Source organism: Scomber japonicus, chromosome 20, assembly GCF_027409825.1.
Source record: "Scomber japonicus isolate fScoJap1 chromosome 20, fScoJap1.pri, whole genome shotgun sequence".
NCBI classification, from domain to species: Eukaryota; Metazoa; Chordata; class Actinopteri; order Scombriformes; family Scombridae; genus Scomber; species Scomber japonicus.
Window position 1 is genome coordinate 16,196,218 of NC_070597.1, and position 17,683 is coordinate 16,213,900.

The 17,683-nt window shown below is 39.2% G+C and overlaps 4 protein-coding genes across 6 annotated transcripts; 1 reads left to right on the forward strand and 3 right to left on the reverse strand.

Annotated features, from left to right (window-relative positions):
- The first annotated feature begins 904 nt into the window (after window positions 1-904).
- LOC128380978 (troponin T, slow skeletal muscle-like) lies at window positions 905-3,513 on the forward strand. Of its 2 annotated transcripts, XM_053340881.1 has the most exons (12): window positions 905-927; window positions 1,032-1,045; window positions 1,131-1,157; window positions 1,610-1,628; window positions 1,716-1,773; window positions 1,870-1,986; window positions 2,092-2,169; window positions 2,433-2,546; window positions 2,682-2,791; window positions 2,987-3,077; window positions 3,171-3,211; window positions 3,468-3,513. In XM_053340881.1, the coding sequence occupies exons 1-12, from the start codon at window positions 905-907 to the stop codon at window positions 3,511-3,513; spliced, it is 738 nt and encodes a 245-aa protein (XP_053196856.1). The 2 variants fall into 2 exon arrangements, with proteins under 2 accessions (XP_053196856.1, XP_053196857.1); XM_053340882.1 differs by lacking the exons at window positions 905-927; window positions 1,032-1,045; window positions 1,131-1,157 and having other exon boundaries at window positions 1,618-1,628; window positions 1,716-1,791.
- Window positions 3,514-3,915: 402 nt separating this feature from the next.
- Window positions 3,916-7,139, reverse strand: LOC128381128 (dynein axonemal assembly factor 3-like). Its single transcript, XM_053341079.1, has 11 exons — window positions 7,058-7,139; window positions 6,296-6,402; window positions 6,110-6,203; window positions 5,869-6,023; window positions 5,570-5,752; window positions 5,308-5,430; window positions 5,104-5,226; window positions 4,869-5,007; window positions 4,507-4,621; window positions 4,278-4,352; window positions 3,916-4,060 (listed from the first exon to the last, which is right to left on the reverse strand). The coding sequence occupies exons 1-11, from the start codon at window positions 7,137-7,139 to the stop codon at window positions 3,916-3,918; spliced, it is 1,341 nt and encodes a 446-aa protein (XP_053197054.1).
- Window positions 7,140-8,820: 1,681 nt separating this feature from the next.
- Window positions 8,821-12,210, reverse strand: syt5b (synaptotagmin Vb). Its single transcript, XM_053341297.1, has 8 exons — window positions 12,018-12,210; window positions 10,782-10,957; window positions 10,593-10,691; window positions 10,282-10,449; window positions 9,710-9,877; window positions 9,393-9,510; window positions 9,135-9,268; window positions 8,821-9,030 (listed from the first exon to the last, which is right to left on the reverse strand). Exons 1-8 carry the CDS (start codon window positions 12,208-12,210, stop codon window positions 8,821-8,823), a joined length of 1,266 nt encoding a protein of 421 aa, XP_053197272.1.
- Window positions 12,211-14,873: 2,663 nt separating this feature from the next.
- Window positions 14,874-17,262, reverse strand: zgc:56095 (Ferritin, lower subunit-like). Of its 2 annotated transcripts, none has more exons than XM_053341515.1 (5): window positions 17,215-17,262; window positions 16,483-16,586; window positions 15,908-16,054; window positions 15,678-15,803; window positions 14,874-15,474 (listed from the first exon to the last, which is right to left on the reverse strand). In XM_053341515.1, the coding sequence occupies exons 2-5, from the start codon at window positions 16,582-16,584 to the stop codon at window positions 15,325-15,327; spliced, it is 525 nt and encodes a 174-aa protein (XP_053197490.1). In that variant the 5' UTR covers window positions 16,585-16,586; window positions 17,215-17,262; the 3' UTR covers window positions 14,874-15,324. The 2 variants fall into 2 exon arrangements, with proteins under 2 accessions (XP_053197490.1, XP_053197491.1); XM_053341516.1 differs by lacking the exon at window positions 17,215-17,262 and adding an exon at window positions 16,680-16,928.
- Between the last annotated feature and the right edge of the window lie 421 nt (window positions 17,263-17,683).

Consider the following 17,683-nt stretch of genomic DNA (forward strand, 5'->3'; position numbering starts at 1 on the left):
ATGCAGCTTTTCAGGCTATTTTGACTTTGCCCTTTATGTAGAAATACTGTATATGATTTCCTATAAAAAGCCTGCATAAATTATTATTAGGAATGCTAAAATACTGTACATTACAGCACATTGAGATGTCTCTTTAGTTAAGTGACGCTGTGAGTAGATCAGATGATAATAGAGGACTTGGCTGGTGTTAATAGCAGCCAGCCGACCAGCTTAATCTCTCCATCCCACATTCTCTCTGGTAAATTAAATTAAACAAGAAGAATCGGCCACCTGATACGTCACTCTTATCCGCCTAGTCTCTCCGTCCTCTTCTATTCCTAGATCATTAGCCACAAATGACCTTTCCCAAAGTACTGACCTGGGTTAAATAATGCATCTCCAGCAGCCACAGACCATGCCTCATACCAAGTCAGGCATTTTGAGGAATATTTCATGTTCTGAAATGATGAAAGCGGGCTTCTTTTATGATCGTGGATGTGGATGCAAACATTCATTTTTAAGTTTTTAATTTTAGATATCCATTGTAAACACTGCAAAATTCATTCAAAATGTAACAATAACAAAATGTGCATTCAAGTTCAAGTTTTTCAAAACATTTTTTAGGCATCCTCCCCTTTTGTTGCTGGTTTTTGAAAATGAGAATAACAGATTAAAGTTGTCACTCATCCTTGGTCTTAGTTTCCTGTTAAAGTCCCTCTGACCACATACCACATACATTTATAGAACTCAATGAATAAACTCATGTTTGAAAGTCTGGATCCAATTTTGTGACAATTTAAGAGGTATTTGGTACATTCATGCAGCCTTTTTAGCTGAAAAAAATCATAAACTGCATATTATGATAACTTTTATATACTGTGATGCAGTACTGTGTGTTGTTTGTCATTCTCTCTGTAGTGTCACAATGTCTGATTTTGAAGATCACGGGTGAGTCTAGCCTGTTTCTCACTTCCAACCTTTTCTACAAACATAATACATCATATTCTATTTCATATCACATCTGATGAAATCTTAAATTCTTTCTTATTTAGAGGCCATCAAGAAGGTAAGTTCATTGACTTTTTTGATAAATGTAGCCATTTCATCTCATCTCTTGTCAATGATTGATCACTCTCTCATTCCTCCCTTAGAAGAAGATGAGGAGCAGGGAGAGGGAGGTGTGTTGATTTTGACTTGACATCATTTCTATCAGATACAAACAATACAGCTTTATGTGAATGTGAATGATTTAACCTGTGAGTCAAAGTATCCCCACAAGTGAACCTTTGGAATGTAAATATTGATTTACATACTGTAGCATGCAAAACACACAAGCATGAATTTGTTTGTAAAATGAAGAGGGAACTTACAGCTTCCTAAACCTGGTACTGTAATGTAATGTTATTAACTGCACTTTGCTAGTAGGCTAGGGCAGCACACAAGTCATGGACATTAACATAACTGTGTTAAGACTCAACTTTATTCTGATTCCCTCTCGATAAATGTTTCTTTCATGTGTCTGTTGGAATTTAATTTGAATACATTTTAGCTGTTGTGTTTCTCCAAATGAATAATTTATACATGGTTATTGATTCACTTTCTCTTTGCTCTTCTGGCTGTCATGTTGAAGAAGAAAGGCCCAAATACAAGTAAGTTTTTACATGCCAATCAATTAAAACTTGATCAATCACAAAAATGTAGAGTACATGTTGATGTGCTTTCATGTTATTTTACAGGCCAATGGTCTCACAGCTGGCCCCAAAAATCCCTGAGGGGGAGAGGGTTGACTTTGATGTATGTTCCCTTGAATGTGTTACTAATGGAAAATGATTCAGGCATCAGAAACATCATTCTTAAAACGTGACGTGTGTATGCGCTGATTCCTGTTAGGACATCCACAGGAAAAGGATGGAGAAAGATCTTCTGGAGCTACAGACGCTGATTGATGTCCACTTTGAGCACAGGAAGAAAGAAGAACAGGAGCTGATTGGACTCAAAGACAGGATTGTAATGCCTTTCCCTAACTGTTTGTGTGGATAAAGTTTACACTGACCTTAGACAGTTATCGTAAGTGATTAATGAGCAAAGAGGATGTGTTTTTTTCTGTTTTAGGAGAACCGCCGGGCAGAAAGAGCTGAGCAGCAGCGTGTGAGGGCTGAAAAAGAGCGGGATAGACAGACAAGGATTGCGGTGATTAAATAATTAACTTAAATGATTAACTTTGTATGTTGTTGAGTCTAATAACCGCATCACCCCTGTCCTCTAGAACCTCCACTTGCTCCCCATCCCTCACCGCATCACTTTCAAATACCTCCACAACCCCCGCCCCCGTCTTTCCTCACTGACCTGCTCCACCCGTACAGTATAGTTTTATTGTTTTATTTTATCTTTTATTTATATTTTGATCCGCCACCAAATCAAAGAGCAATTTAAAAGTTAAATTGACTTTACAGGAGGAGAGACAGAGGAAAGAGGACGAAGAGGCGAAAAAGAGGGCAGATGATGAGGCCAAGAAGAAGAAAGTGCTCTCCAACATGGGGGCTCACTTTGGAGGGTTCCTGGCCAAGGTCAGCATATCACATTTATAGGCAGGTTTATAAATGTGACTCTAAAATATGCAAGTATGTTGATCACTCCACAATGATGGTTAAAGTATGTGTGTCTAATCCTCGTAGATACTGAAATGTGTTTGATTGGTACAGGTGGAGCAGAGGCGAGGCAAAAGGCAAACTGCAAGGGAGATCAAGAAGAAGACTCTGGCAGAGAGACGAAATCCACTGGCCATTGAGAACCTGAAAGAAGATGGCTTGAGGTCAGATTAAGGGTTTGATTCTTTTGTTAATCCTTATTAAATTGAAAGGAAGCTGTAAATAATTAAAATGTATTAGTGTTTAAACCAATGTTATGTTATAGGAATGCTAGCTTTGTAACCCTGGTTATTGGCTAGTGTTCTTTGGAAATATTGGAGCCCAATACAGAAAATGTAGGCCCTGTGTTGTGTTTTTAGAAAGAGAGCCAATGAGATGTGGGAGTGGATCTACCAGCTGGAGTCCGAGAAATTCGACTTGACTGAGAAGATGAAGAGACAGAAGTATGAGGTGAGACATTTAGCTGAAAATATACAAGATCAGCATCTGGCTCATTTGTGATGTCTGGTTTGAATTTGTGTATTTATTTACTTTTTTTTCCAGATCAATGTCCTCCTGAACAGAATACAACACGCTCAGAAATTGTGAGTCAGTCTGCTTGTCTCAATCCACCATAACACCCCCCCCCCTTCCAACCCCACGTCCCCTGACCCAAAAAAGAAACCACAGCACAGCAAAGAGCCTGACTGCTTTGCCTCAACAATGCAAATATATCACAGATGGAGCAGCCACACATACACAGGAAATCACTAACTCGCAGCTCTTAAACAGGTGCTCCACTTTATGGCCGTGGAGAGCACACAATCTGTTTAACAGTAATCTTTTCTTGTCTTGGTGCAGCAAAAAGGTCCATGGTAAGGGGAAGGTTGGAGGACGCTGGAAGTGAACTGACACACTCAAGGGCCACAAAGACAGAAGACAACTGTTCACTGGTTTCTGAACAATATTACAGTGTTCATCACTTTAGTAAAATGAGATATAATAGATTTTTGTGTGGCATTTACTGAAATGTATCCACTTTGGAATGATTAAAATGCACATTAAAATTAAAATGGAAAATGAAATTTTATTAACATTCCTGAAAATTGAAGCATTGAAAAAGATCACAGCACAAATATTTATCTCTGGAAAGAAAAAGCATTAAAAATGAAAAAGTATCATCTGGTAAACATCCCTATGAAGGAAGAAAAAGTTTGTGCTTTGAAGCCTTGTGTCACCTTGAAGATCATTCTGTTGCAGATACGAGTGCAGACCATGGGGAGGAAATGAGTAAGCAGCTCTTCTACATTTACATCTTCTTCTGTGTTATGAAAAAAGCATGAACGTGGTCGCTCTTCACCACATGCCACGGTTCAAATTCAGCCTCCAGAGCGATGCTGACCACTTTCTCAGCAAAGCCTGTCTCTTGTTCTTTATTAAGGTCCAAAAAGTACCTGTGATGTACAATGACACATAAATACAACGTGTGAGAACAGATGTAAATGTTAACTGATAAAATTAGTGTCAATCTGTGAGGTCAAATATGTGATATGAGGCAAATAAGAAACATGAAATACACAGACGTAAATATTCTACACTCTGCAGTCACTATATTCATGGTGACTGTACTGTCACCATGGTAACAAGCCCTGTTACTAAAAAAACCCTCACTTGGCCAGCTCCACGACAAGCACAGCGTCTGGTGCTGCAATCTGTCTCATCGCTGGGCCCAAATGGTGCATGCAGCTTCACAGCGATGATTGAGAGGGAAACAGAAACACAGAAATGAAACGTGGTCAGCAGTTATACCAGTAGTCTGCATCCGAGACGTCTCAAATGGCATGTCGAAACGTCACATTGTATTTGATGTAATTTGTACAAAGAAAAAAAGAGCTAACACCTGGCTGAGAAGTAGATGGTGTTGAAAAAGTGGGAGTATTTCTGTTTTTCTGGCAGCTTTTGAACTGAATCCATGGGCAGGAAGGTCACAGAGATCTGATTTAGATGCATCAGGTCTGAAAAGGATTACAGAAAATTGTTGAAATGATTAAGATTCAAAACATAGTGATTCCATGTGCTTAACATCTAACCAGGTTTCACAAGGATGGGAAGTGATGTAAAACACCATGCACTGAAAGACTTATATGTCCGAACTGTTAAACTGCTGCTGTCATCGAGTGAGTTTTATGTTCTAACCTGTGCTGTACTGCCAACCATCTAAAGCTCTGTGTCTATTACTATAATACGTAGCCATTAATTTACCATTAATGGTGACAGATTTTTGGTCAGGCTTTGTGGATGGCTCTTCTGCCACTGATTGAGTAGTAGTGGGGCAGCCCCGTCTACTGGACAAGGACTGGAACAAAGCCTGCACATTTGCAAAGGAGACATCCTGAGCTGTCTGTGGATGTGAAGTGAAGAAGTCAGTGTAAGCACATCTTACCACAGTTGAGAAAATGATGATTTAAATGGACAGGAAGAAGTGGCACTGCTTTACCTTCATGTGTTGCCCGTTCTGTGTCTTCAGCAGACTCTTGTCATCAGATTCAATGCCGAAAGAGAGGTAAGGACTGGACACTATATCTCCCCAGTAGCCCATCACTGCCACTTTCTCCCCTTTCTGTTCACACACACACACACACCTTCAATATGACCGTATTGATGCATTGTTTATTATCACAGAAAACAAACAGGCCCTTACCTTACTGAACACTCTAGAAGAGAGCAAACTTGGATTGGTTATTTGGTAGACACCTTCCCTCATTTCGAACGCCAAGCCCCGTTCCCTCCATCGGACATACTGTTGTTTGTTAATGACACCGCACTGCAGATTGAGAATCAGTAACGTTAGAGTGTTCATGTAACATTTAACACTGATTTCTCGGTAAAATGTCCAAATTCTACAAATCTGGGCAGCAAATTGAATCCATGATCAAAGGAAAGTACAAAACATGTTTGAATACCCCTTTCTCATGCAACTTCATAGTCAGGTCCCAGTCAAAGCAGCCCCTCTGGGAGTCATAGCGTGTCCCAAGATGCTGTCGGACTCGATAATCCCAGGCTTTTGACATTAAGATAGGAGCAGTTGAAGACTGAGGCTTCATCCACAACTTAAAAATCCTGGCCAGCTCATCTCGCTCCTTGAACTGTAGAAATAATCAACCAGTATGAAATTAGTCAACTTTAACCTAATTTGTGTTGCATTTAGGCAGCAATACAAAAACACAGAGGGATCTGCTTGTTAAACAGATGTACCTAGTACCTTGAGAAGACTTGTATTCAGACAGGGGTGTGTGGCTGTTTCCAGTGTGTCAGTGACAGATAGAATGAGCTGTGATGCTGCACGTCTCAGCGTCTCTTCTGTCTGACTGCGGATCTCACCGTTCCCAAACACCTCCAAAAAAACTTCTGTTTTCTCTGAGAATAAAAGAAACATGCCAAATACATCTAACTTTATTCATACTTTCACTAAACATTTATCAATTTAACAAGATCCTACCCACCACTAAGCCCCATGCTTTCCTGGGGCATCAGTGCCAGGTAGAGGAGCAGCAGCTGTCTTGCTACCACCTCCATGCTGCTTTCAATCACCCACACCTACAGAGAGAGCAGCAGAGAGAAGATTAGAGTATAACAATCTGCTGGGATTGTCAGGGATCACATCACAGTTTAACATTACAGAGGCTCACATGAAGGCTGTCTTTGTCTGGCAAACCCGCAATGGTCTTCAGAATGTGTCGTGGATCTCCACTGCCAACCAGTAAAACATTGACCTCCCCTTCATGTCTCTCAGGGCCTGGAAACAGAAACAGACAGAAAATACAGTTTCTACAACACACTATACTTCTACTGCTGGGTATATCACACTTTTTTTGGGATACTGATTAATATGTGTCTGTAGCACAAATCATCAGAAGTTGGCATCAAATCCCTGGTCACATTTGTAGTCATTCATGAACACTGAAACATGTGCAGTGCAGATTGTTTCAGTGTTCATGAATGTTTGTCTGGTTTTGAGTACATGGATAAATTCAGTACAGTTCATGTTGTTTTCTGCTTCATATAATCAGTACCAATACCCATCCATCCATTTTCCAACCTGCTTATCCTAGTACCAATACCTCACTATTAATATACCAGTAAGTTCAGCATTCAACCATAGGTGTTGAAAGTAAAAGTACTCATTATGCAAAATTGTGTCTTGCTATTGTGTTTAATATTTATATTTGATAAACTGCTCATATGTTTTGTATGTAACACTTGATTTGAAAAGTAATGTCAAATTAATGTAGTGGACTAAAAATGTCCCCAGTACAGTAGAAACATAAAGACGAGTAAAGTGAAAGTATTGAGTAAATGTATTTAAACATGACTAACATCTCTTTTCTACACAAACCCTCAGCTGCTCTGCTGCACGTGTGCACTGCGTCCTCGTGCTCAGCGTCTCTCACCTGTGCTCAGCAGGTCACGCGCAGGACTGAAACCCCAGAAGTTGATACAGCCCGCACCCTCAGAGGCCCGACCACCACTCATCCTGTTATGTGAGTTAAAAGAAAGACGTACATCTGTGTGAACGTGATGTATGCATGAAGACTGAGGCAGCAGAGGTAACACTGTGTCATTTAACAGCGAGTTTAGCTTAGCGGTGCAGTCGTTGTTAAAGTGAGAAGATCTAATGTTAGCTTAATGAAGTATACTGTTAGTTAGCAGTTATTTCTGGCCACAACTGCCTTACCTAAACACACTATGTTGATAAAAAAAACCTGTTATAAGCGGCATATAGTGTAAACGAAGCAAAACATATGACAAAACTTACCTTAATGACAACTCAGTGTCGTCTGAATTAAAGTTTGGGTTCTGTTGCTAGGCAACAGTTTGTAAATGGGTAGGACTAGAGTGCCTTAGGACGAAAGCCATTTGCAGGACTTGATACTATTGGGTAATACAAGTAGACTGACATACCGTTTAACCAATCAGAGCTAGAATAAGCAGATAGGCTGGGACGGACAGTAAGTGAGGAGCCACAGTTGGTTGACAGCACTTTTTATACTGCTTATGCTATCTCGTTATTAGAGTGCCTTTAGGAAAACTCTAGTTGTTATTAAGTTAATTATCCGCTTGTTCTGACAAGTAGGAGACAGAAAATTGTTGTTGTTGGTATCCCAGACGACATTTTGAAATGGAGCCAGTACTACAGGACAGAAATAGTTAATCTAATATTTACAATTTGGTAATTTACATATTCCAGCAGAGTACACTAACATAAATGTACCAATATGTGCTTAAGGTGAATTGACTTCATCAGGCCCCACAGGCAAGACTTTATATGAGACAATTGTATCGCCTATAATTTGAATATTACCATTCCTCTTAGTTGTGTTTATGTTGCACATAGTTCTGTTTGGTACCAAATAATTGATGGCTGCGACTGCAATGTGTTAATTTACCCCACTGACGTTTTGTGGATGGATGCAATCCTACTTTGTTTCGTTGATAAAAGAAGGAAAAGAAGGGAGAACAAGTGCATATTTCCAAAAGCTGTATAAAAGCAGCACAACTGTATTCCAAAAATGTACAATTACATATTAAAAGGAAACATGCCATCTACCTGAGATATTGCTGAATGTACAATACTCCTCTCTTTTTATCAATAATTTTCATGTCTCTAATAGTTTTCTAGAGTGATTTTGGAACTCCTGCAACCTTGATTTAATTATTTTCACAATTAATCAGTAAGCATAAACTAATACTAACTAAATGAATCCTTTGAATTTAATTCAAGGTAAGAGAGTGTGAGACACATTGATGTGAAACTGTCGATTGGTTTATTAGCCTTTGAAAAGATCCAGAGCATTACGAGCATTCTGGTGCATCACAGCAATACAAAATAAGCAAAAGGGCCCATTGTACAATTTTGCTAGGTCCATGCATGAGCATACACAAAGGATGCACATTTAAATGTTTCATTAAACAAGTACAGTCATGTTGGTTTACAAGTGTAACATATACGTCTTTATTGGGGAATCAGAGGTTTTAATAACAACCAAATATCAAAAAACATATCAGTTAATCACACCTGCAGAACATCAAACATGTTAAAGTATCTCAATGGAAACAAAATGTATGAAAAGCAGAACATACAAATTGAAAAGACATCAGGGTTAACACTTAGAAACATAAACAGTATGTTTTCTGAGCGGACACAGGTGTGACTCTAGCGAGGTTTTGCTTTGACTGCTGCATCAACTTCTTCCTCTGGCAGGAGAGTGTGCCACTGAGCTACTGGACGTCTGGGATTGGCCAGCATATCCGACCAGTGGCGCAGGCCTACACCTGTAGCTCCATAACCCATGAAGGTCTTTCCAATGGGGTCATTGCTCCCGAGTTTATCATAGTCAAACACTGTAATGACCACCTGCACTTTCTGAAACAAAAAAAAACAAGGATGGGTTCTCAGTCTTTCCTGATATCAACACTATTAGTGTCTGTGATGACTCAAATTGATACTTTTGTGCTAACACTGCTTACCTGTATCTGCTCAAAAGGGACATCAAAGCTAAAACTTTCATTAAAGTAGGGATTAAGTGTGTTCTTCTTGACTGTCGTCTTTTTCTTCTTGATGCGTTTTCCATTTTGCTGCAGAACAATCTTCACATATGGATCTTATGGAAGAAGAAAAGATGATGATACAGTGGCCGTGTTTTGTGGAAGACTGACATTTGTTGAAGTGACACATTTTGAAAAGGAACTAAGCAAACATTTAAAGGAATACAAACAAAAGATTACCTGATAATCCACCAACATCCATTTTCTTCAGATTCTTCGCCTCCATGATGTTCACTGTAAGTTTCCCAGCGGTGGGCACATACCGCAAAGAAATGCAAATATCACCCAGTTTTTCTTGCTGAAAGGAAGATATGTGAAAAATCAGAATGCATTACCATCATGTCCTGTCATGAAACTGAAGACTGATTTTACAAAACTGCTGCTTATCATGATTTTTGTTTAGTTTTTCTGGAAGCAATAACATACAGTATATATGTATATATGTATATACTACTATAAAATATTTGTTATAATTTGGTTAAATGAAAATGTCATACCTCTTCCTTCTCACCACTCTCCAGATCCCTCCACTGCTGCATTGGCTGGCCCAAATCAACACTGTTCATGGGAATCTTTATCTCACCGATCATATCATGCTTGGAGAAACGATCAAAGTCAAAAACTTGCAGCACCAAGGTCTTTCCACCCAACTCTGCGTATGGAATCTAGACAGAAGAAGTTATCACAAAGTCATGAAAGTGGAAACTTTTAAGATACTTGATGCTTAATGCTGCTGTGTGCAATAAGTGGAGGTGGACAGCTTTGACAAATCCAGACATTAACAAAAAATACACACAGTGACGAGAAACAATTAAAAACACATTATTTTTTGGGGAGGGATACCTTGACAGACGCCATTCAAGGAATGAAAGACTAATGACGAGGGGAAGTAGACACATAGGCCAAACGTCTGCCCCATGAACTCAGAGGGATAAAAAGTGATACCTCATCAACAACCTGGAACACCAACACTAGCTGTGACGGAGACATAAAAGACAAGAGAAAGAACAAACAAACAAAACACAGACGACATCAAGTCGACGAAGGCACACTGTCAGGCATGGGGTACCTTGAAAATGAAAGTCTCGTTGAAAACGGGGCACAAATTCTTGCGTTGGACCTTGGTTTCGTACTTCTTCTTTTTGTCTGGCAACAAAAAGACTTTGACATAGGGGTCTGAGGTGCCCCCCATGTCCATAGCAGCGAGATCCTGAGCCTGAAGGATACCCACTATGAGCTTCAGAAAAAAATAGAACAAGTGTCAGAATGAGCTGTCATTATGTATTTTTTCTGATAGTACTTTGTTGAATACCTATAATATAATATTTAATATGCCATTTATGAGACTGATAAAGTTTGTTTTTTCCACATAGGACCCACCTGGCAATCTGTGAAGTTGTAGTCCAAGGAGAACTCCAGCTTACCCAATTTTTCCTGTTCTTTCTCTTCTTCCTCCCCTTCCTTCTTCACCTCCCCCTCCTATAAGATACATCAGCACAATAGATTTTTTCTGAAGCTCTAGATCTGGTAAGACTGTATCACTGTTATCATAACCACATCATTTTATACCTTTTCTCCGGCTGCTCCTTCACCTTCCTTTGCCTTTCTGCGGCGACCTGTCTTTCCCTCCCTCACTTTCTTTGGCTTTTTCTTTTTCCCAAAGCATTTCTTGAAAACACAGAAGATGCAGCAAGCCACCAAAACCAGGGCCACCACAACAATGGCTGCTACAGCCCACATGGGAACTGCAAAATCCAAACAAAGAGAAATGAGCATGTCAGCATTCCTTGTATGTAGAATGTAAGTATGATCATTATGGCAAAAAGGAAGAGATGTCTGATCCTCTGTTGTCCTTTATATTCATAACACGCAACAACAAAAACCCCAACAAAACAATCTGATCATGAAGTAAACATCTTGACTTCTAAACACTATACCTTCTCTATCTCAGGTTTTGTGAAAATACATTACTCTGACATAGTAGTATGTTCAAGAAGATTCAAATCTTTTACGTCTAGATTACAGCAATGAAAAATCCACTTTGATAAGTCAGTTTGCTTCTATAATCTGAAGCAGTTCAGTCACCATCTGTGAGCATGGACAATTTTCCCCAAGCTTAAAAATAGAACCACGGGTTAATCCATGATATTATTGAAATATCTCCTAACAATGGGCTGTGGGCTGACTGTGACCTGTGAGGGTTCATTAAAGCATTCCCACCTTAACCTTAAATTCTGTTTTTAAGCGTTTGTTTATCAAGGGACGGTTTGCTGAGCATGTGTGCTGTCAGCAACACCCTTCTCCACAATCAGATAATAACACACTCCCAGCTGGGAGTGGCACTGTGCAGTTGATTATTAAGGGCCTTACTCGAGGCGCCTCAGCAGCACTTATTAAAAAACAATTGTCATGCTCTTTAGCCGCATGAAATTCCTAGACACAAATTGCTGGTATAATGAGTCATGGCTCATATTTCTATAAAAGTCTCATTCTTTATAGCGACAATGTCAAAAACACTGTCAGTGGTTTAATGTTTGTCATATTTAGTGTCTTGAACTTTTAGGGAAGACTTTATGTTCTTTAAACACAATAGGCTAAACTGGTCAATATACAATAATACAATATGCAATAATATTTATATATAATAATGTAAATTCTGTATTTAGGTGGATTTCCCCTTCCAAATAATAACCAAGATTGCACACTTTATTTGAGTAAATAGAGTATTAGAGTAGAGAGTATTTATTATAAATTAAGTCAGGAATTTCCCCTGACATATACTTGTGAACTCTATTGAAGTCTTACTTGGTAGGTGACTGAGTTCATTCATGAACTTGTCTTTCATGTGGTTGTAGTCATGGCTAGGGTGGTGTTCTGTATGGGAGTGCTCATGGTGTTCTGTATGGGAGTGCTCGTGATGAACCGGCTCTGTTGTTTCCTCTGGTTCGGATGGCTCTGCAGCCCTGCGGGCCCGGATCCCAGCGCTGACCAACCTCATGTTAGCTGTCAAAAACAAAATGAGGCAGAATCAGTGCGGTTAGTCGCATTGTGCTGGCTTGTTATGTTGTGTGTGTCATGTTGGCTTCTACAGCAAGAGATGACACGTCGTTGTATGTACGTCGTGTAATCCCTGTGTCCATGCGTTGCAGTACAGTACAAGAGCATCTCTAAACCCAAAGCTCAACATGGCTGACCCTAATCCCTCTGTTACTCTCATTCTCTCTGCCATCTCCTCCGCCCCATAACCCACCCTTTCACTTTGTCCCATCCCCACTTTTTTCTCTGTTTTTCCTCATCACCATCGCTGCATGTAACTGGATTAAACTCCGGCTCTACAATATTAATCCAAAACCCCACAGCCTCAAAGTTCAAATAAATAGGGGTTGGCAGCCCCTCAGTTTTCCTCACCCATGCTCTCTGATTTCATTTCAATGCCCAGAGGAATATGGTAAACATAAAGGGAGTCTAGTATACAGTGGTTTGGTTTAGTATTTACCTACATGCTATTTAATATGAGCAGAATATAAGAATATCATTTACTACACTGGGAACCACATGATGCCAAGCTAACTGTATTTTTTGTTAGAGACACAGAAATATTTTCTAAAGCATTGAATATTGGCTAGTGGTTCTCTTTCTAGTTTCAGCTGCTTTACATATAGGAAGATGATCAATGAAACTACAACTTTATTAGATTATCAGTTGGAATCTATCCACATATTTTCTTTTTAGCTTCGTATTAGGACTAAAGATTTATAGGAAACTGTAAAACACTTCACATCACTGGTGCCAGTCAACAAGTAATTTATTAAAAAAAAAACCAAATGTGATTTTGTTTGAACATTTTAAGGTAGCTGAAGAAAGTCTAGCTTCTTTCACTGGTTATAACATTTTTGCATTGTAGTACTTTCTCACATTATCACCACAGAAATGTTTTATGCAATATTCATCTTACCTGTTAATACGTTCCTCTAATTTCCTCTATATTGACTTTTCGGAGCAACTTTAAGCTCAAAGTGTATTTCCAGTTGCTTCCCCTTTGGCCTGTTGGATCCCTCACATGCCCATTGCTCCTTCAGTATGCGGCTCGCTCTGACTGGCAGGGTCCCTGCAACCCTTTCCATCAAGGCTACAGCTCTGACAAATCACTAGAGCAGTGTTGTGATTTAATCCCCCCTACCCCTCCTCCCGATATCAGAATGCTGCAACACATCTGTTACTTAAGTGTGATTGAAAATGCATAGAAAGCAACAGCCTCCTTTTCTTATATTACTACTTGTCAACAATTTCACACTTGTTGATGGATTTATGTTTTTTTTCTTGACTGAAAAGAACAGTTGCCATCCATTAGTTTCATAGAAAATGGCAGTTATGGGTTGTGTTTATCCATTAGACTGAGGAGATTGTAGTGCATCCGGCCTTAATAATCCCCTCAGCATAGCTGCCCTCACAGTCAATCGTCAATCTACCAACAACTTTCACTGAGAGTGGATATTCCATCCCTTGGCTTATCATTTTACTGTACAAAACACATACCCATATTTAGAGCACAGTGAGCAGTAATCCCCAGGCATGCTGCCACGTGTTTACACTGTTACATCTGGAAATCTCAGTGGCTCCAATCCAACATGTGGCAGCTTCCCCTAATAGTTAATACAAAAAAACCCACAAAGGAAAACAAAACAGACAACACCCTCCCCCCCCCCCTTACAAAAACAAAAATGGAGTATTGTCAGCTTTATCGCATTTTTTGCAGGAAGGGCTGAAACTAATTATTTTCATTACTCAATCAAGGAAAAAAAGAACACCTGCACACTGCCATTACTTGCTCAGTTGTTTAAGGTCAAGACTGAAATGTTGCATTTATTAAAAAAGTATCTTTATTGAGCAAGTGACGACCACGTGCAAGTGTTTTATTTTCTTTTTAACACTTTAACACCTTCAGTAGACTAACGCACCTGTCAACAAGATTCCTCAGGTGTGCAAGATTTTTCATAATTTTTTGTCAGAACAATGTAAAAATGAAAAAACTTATCATGTATGCTAAAAAAACATCTTTACATTTGAGAAGCTAAAACCAGCAAAATATGATTTTTCAACAGAATAGTTGGCTGTTAATTTTCTAAACTCTAATTGCAGAGTTTTTAAAATAGTTTGGTCCCATAAAATGTGACAGTCAGCAAGATCATCTAAATAACTGATTCCCTTTTACTTCACTAAAAAAAGTAAAACTCATTATTTTTCTTGGCAAATGTGAATGTCTCTAAATATTAGTCCAATATTTTTCCCCAACTGTACAACATTTGTATCATTTATTTTGTGCTTTTACTGTATCACTAACAGAGTAAAACTGGACATACGTCTGGCTGCGATGCACTCTGTTGACATCATTCTGTAACTGTTTCTTATCTTTGCAGAAACATATCATTTACTAAGAAGCTGCATGGACATTTTTAAACCACAGGGTGACTGGTAGCCCCATGTTAAACATTAAGCTCCCACCCAACAGTGAGTAAGCAAAGTCCCACTGTTATCTTTACAGTGACCTACGTGGGGACACCCTGGGGACAGACATGACGTTAGAAAAAGGACATAAAGTGTGTTTAGACTGTGTGACAGATCAGATGGATTTCAACTGTAGTTACCAGAAAAAAATACTACCAAAAAACAAGGTGTTCGCATAATCTAGCTTTATTCAATGTTTCCATGATATTTAAAGTCTGAAACTTTTAAAATCTTTTTGTGGCTCAAAATAGTACATATTTTAACAAAATGTTTGTGATGGTTAAAACCTTTGAATCACTGGAATGCATGACACATGATACAGAGTCTGAATGTACAAGTGAATGACTAACGGAGTAGGAAAATGGTTGTTTTTAGCACCATAGCTATGAGAACATTATTTTTCTGTTGAAAAGAACAATTGAGGTATTTTCTGTTTTTTTTTTTGTACTTCTCTTGTGCAATTGCTACAAGAATGAAGTTTGGGGTAAACTGAAATGTTGTATAGTTTACGTAACGGAGAAGAGTGCAATGTGAGGGCCTCATCCACTCATTGACTCTATGGATCTATATTGAAATGTGGAGCTTTTAAACTGTACTGCTGTGACCTTTACAGAGTGTGTTTATCAAAGAGGTATTCTCCCATAGCACCGTGGGTCTCCGATGCAGTGATGCGGGTCAGACTGCCGACATAGTCGCCGAGCTTCTTGATGGTGTCGTGGCTGTCGATGAGAAAGTTCTGCTCCAGATAGTCACACAGCTACAAAAGAAGTAAGACAGAATTATGCTGTAAAAATGCTCAAATAATATAATGTTGATATTATTAGAATAAACATCCTACATATCCATCATAGACAGTTTGCTGAACTTGCACCTAAAATGTATTTAAATGTGCAACCTTAACAGATAAGCAATAGGCTTAAAACGATAGCATTTATGTCTATCTAACAGTGCCAGACTTACATGAGGGTCAGTGTGGCTGCCAGCTCTGCGGTGCACATCAAGGATACAAGTGTTCAAGGACTTCTGGTAGTCCAGGGAAAAGGAAATGGCATCCAGACCGCCTCTCCAATCCTCTCTACTTGGTTTCTAGAACAGAAAATTGAACCTCAGATCAATAAAGAAATCTTTCAATTACAGCAAAAATGGCACGAAAATATGGTCCAAAACTGTACAGTACACTGAGCACTTACAGAAATAGTCTGAAGCAAAATTCGGCCTCCTCTCATGTTCTGATATTCCAGCAGCATCTCAGTCTGCTCCCTCTCCTTCAATGAACGCTCCAGGAAAAAACTGGAGAATTTTGGCAAGGCAACATCATCCCTGTCAAAATACATCCCCTAAAAGAGATGAAAGAACCAGAATATTTTGAGATTACAGTGCAGACAGATGAGCAAACAAAAGAAAATCAATACAAAACGGTAATTAAACACATTCAGTAACAACTACTGCTGCTGCTGTGGATTAGAGATTAACCAACAGTTATTTTCTTCATCGATTAATGTGTCAATTCTGTTTATGATCAATGTTTTAGTTGTCGGAAAATGGTGAAAAGTGTCCCAAAGCCAAAGATGATCCTCAAACATAATCTTTTGTCCACAACACAAAGATATTCAGCTTATCTTCACAGGCGACTAAAGAAAATCATCATATTTAGGAAGCTAGAACAGAAAAATGAGGACATGTTTTTCTTAAATGTATCAAAACGAGTAATCAATTATCAAAACACTCTAATGTAAATTAATGTTATTTGTTAAATAAGTCTTACCAGAGCAAGGTAGGTGTAGGATGCGTTGAGCTTCAGGTTTATGAGTTTATTGATGTCTCCTTCGCACTCCGCATGGAGGTTTTGTTTCACCACAGACTGCATTTCTGAAAGGAAAAAACAAAACACAATTAATGCGAATAATAAAAAATTAGTTTAATCCAGTTCAGTCTTTGGTGGTAGTGAGGCCAACATTTAACCTCAGGTGGATCCGTGTTATGCGTCTCCCCACTTTGTCCACTCGACCTCTGGAGTAAGTAACTTCTTAGCTGGACGGCTTTAAAACGACCCTTATTTAAGAGCTTTAGTTAAACATCAGCCAGACAGTCATCATGTGCTGTGCAGTGTATTTATGCTGTAATGTATGTTGTAATTGTGTGGTTTGGGTTCAGGTGGGATGTGACGATTGTAGTCAGGTGTTCAGTAAGCGAGGTCACAACAATGTTAGCATAGTGTATTAGTTAGCTGTTAAGGTGAACGAAAGCTCGATTATCGCCCTTTACATTGAATTAAGTCAACAGCCTCAAAAGCCTCGACTTTATCTCGTTTGTTGACACCACTTAAAACAAGAGGCTACTAACGCCATTTTAGCAAGTCAACAATGATGCTAACGTTAGCTGAAGTATAGTGACTGATTAGTTTAAGTTTACAAAGTTAGCATCACCTAGCTAACCCAAGAGACAGACTTGTTATCTAAGCATGGCTGTGGCTAAACTTCGGTTTTGTGTCACTCACTTGGTCTGGGAAAGTAACGCTCCTCCACTTTGCCAATGCTAGTGACTGGCTTGCTCTATCTTTTTGTTTACACCATAGACTGGTTTACACTTAAGTTTTCTTTCCTAGGATAACGAAGTCTTGACCCGCCCTACTCTACCGCTGATTGGTTTATCTTGATAATCTTAACCTAAATCTAGCCAATCTTATTCCGCATTCTACACCTACCCCACCAATCAGAGGCAGAGTAGGCAGGTCACGACTTCTCCATCCTAGGAAAAATAGTCCCACCCCCACGGTTAGTTAACTCGCTTGTGTGTTTCTATTCTCAGCCTCTTTGCATCTCTGCTGCCACCCCTTGTGTTGGGGGCGCACGACATATTCCCTTCAAACCAACCTCTGCATTAAAAAACAGGTGGCCTAATTGTTTTATTACGTTTGAGTAAAAGTAACCGTATATTGCTGGGCTATAATACTGTAACAGAAACAT

Coding starts and splice junctions, on each gene's coding strand:
- LOC128380978 (XM_053340881.1), top strand. CDS start 905: ATGTCTGATTTTGAAGATCACGG. Junction 1,774..1,869: donor GGGAGAGGGTTGACTTTGAT/GTATGTTCCCTT, acceptor GATTCCTGTTAG/GACATCCACAGGAAAAGGAT. Junction 3,078..3,170: donor TGAAGAGACAGAAGTATGAG/GTGAGACATTTA, acceptor TTTTTTTTCCAG/ATCAATGTCCTCCTGAACAG.
- LOC128381128 (XM_053341079.1), bottom strand. CDS start 7,139: ATGAGTGGTGGTCGGGCCTCTGAGGGTGCGGGCTGTATCAACTTCTGG. Junction 6,403..7,057: donor GCGTGACCTGCTGAGCACAG/GTGAGAGACGCT, acceptor TTCTGTTTCCAG/GCCCTGAGAGACATGAAGGG. Junction 4,622..4,868: donor AAAATCTGTCACCATTAATG/GTAAATTAATGG, acceptor AATCCTTTTCAG/ACCTGATGCATCTAAATCAG.
- syt5b (XM_053341297.1), bottom strand. CDS start 12,210: ATGAGGTTGGTCAGCGCTGGGATCCGGGCCCGCAGGGCTGCAGAGCCA. Junction 10,692..10,781: donor AAGGAGCAGCCGGAGAAAAG/GTATAAAATGAT, acceptor TGTATCTTATAG/GAGGGGGAGGTGAAGAAGGA. Junction 9,511..9,709: donor AGAGTGGTGAGAAGGAAGAG/GTATGACATTTT, acceptor TCTTCCTTTCAG/CAAGAAAAACTGGGTGATAT.
- zgc:56095 (XM_053341515.1), bottom strand. CDS start 16,584: ATGCAGTCTGTGGTGAAACAAAACCTCCATGCGGAGTGCGAAGGAGAC. Junction 16,055..16,482: donor CCTACACCTACCTTGCTCTG/GTAAGACTTATT, acceptor CATCTCTTTTAG/GGGATGTATTTTGACAGGGA. Junction 15,804..15,907: donor TTTTGCTTCAGACTATTTCT/GTAAGTGCTCAG, acceptor TTTCTGTTCTAG/AAACCAAGTAGAGAGGATTG.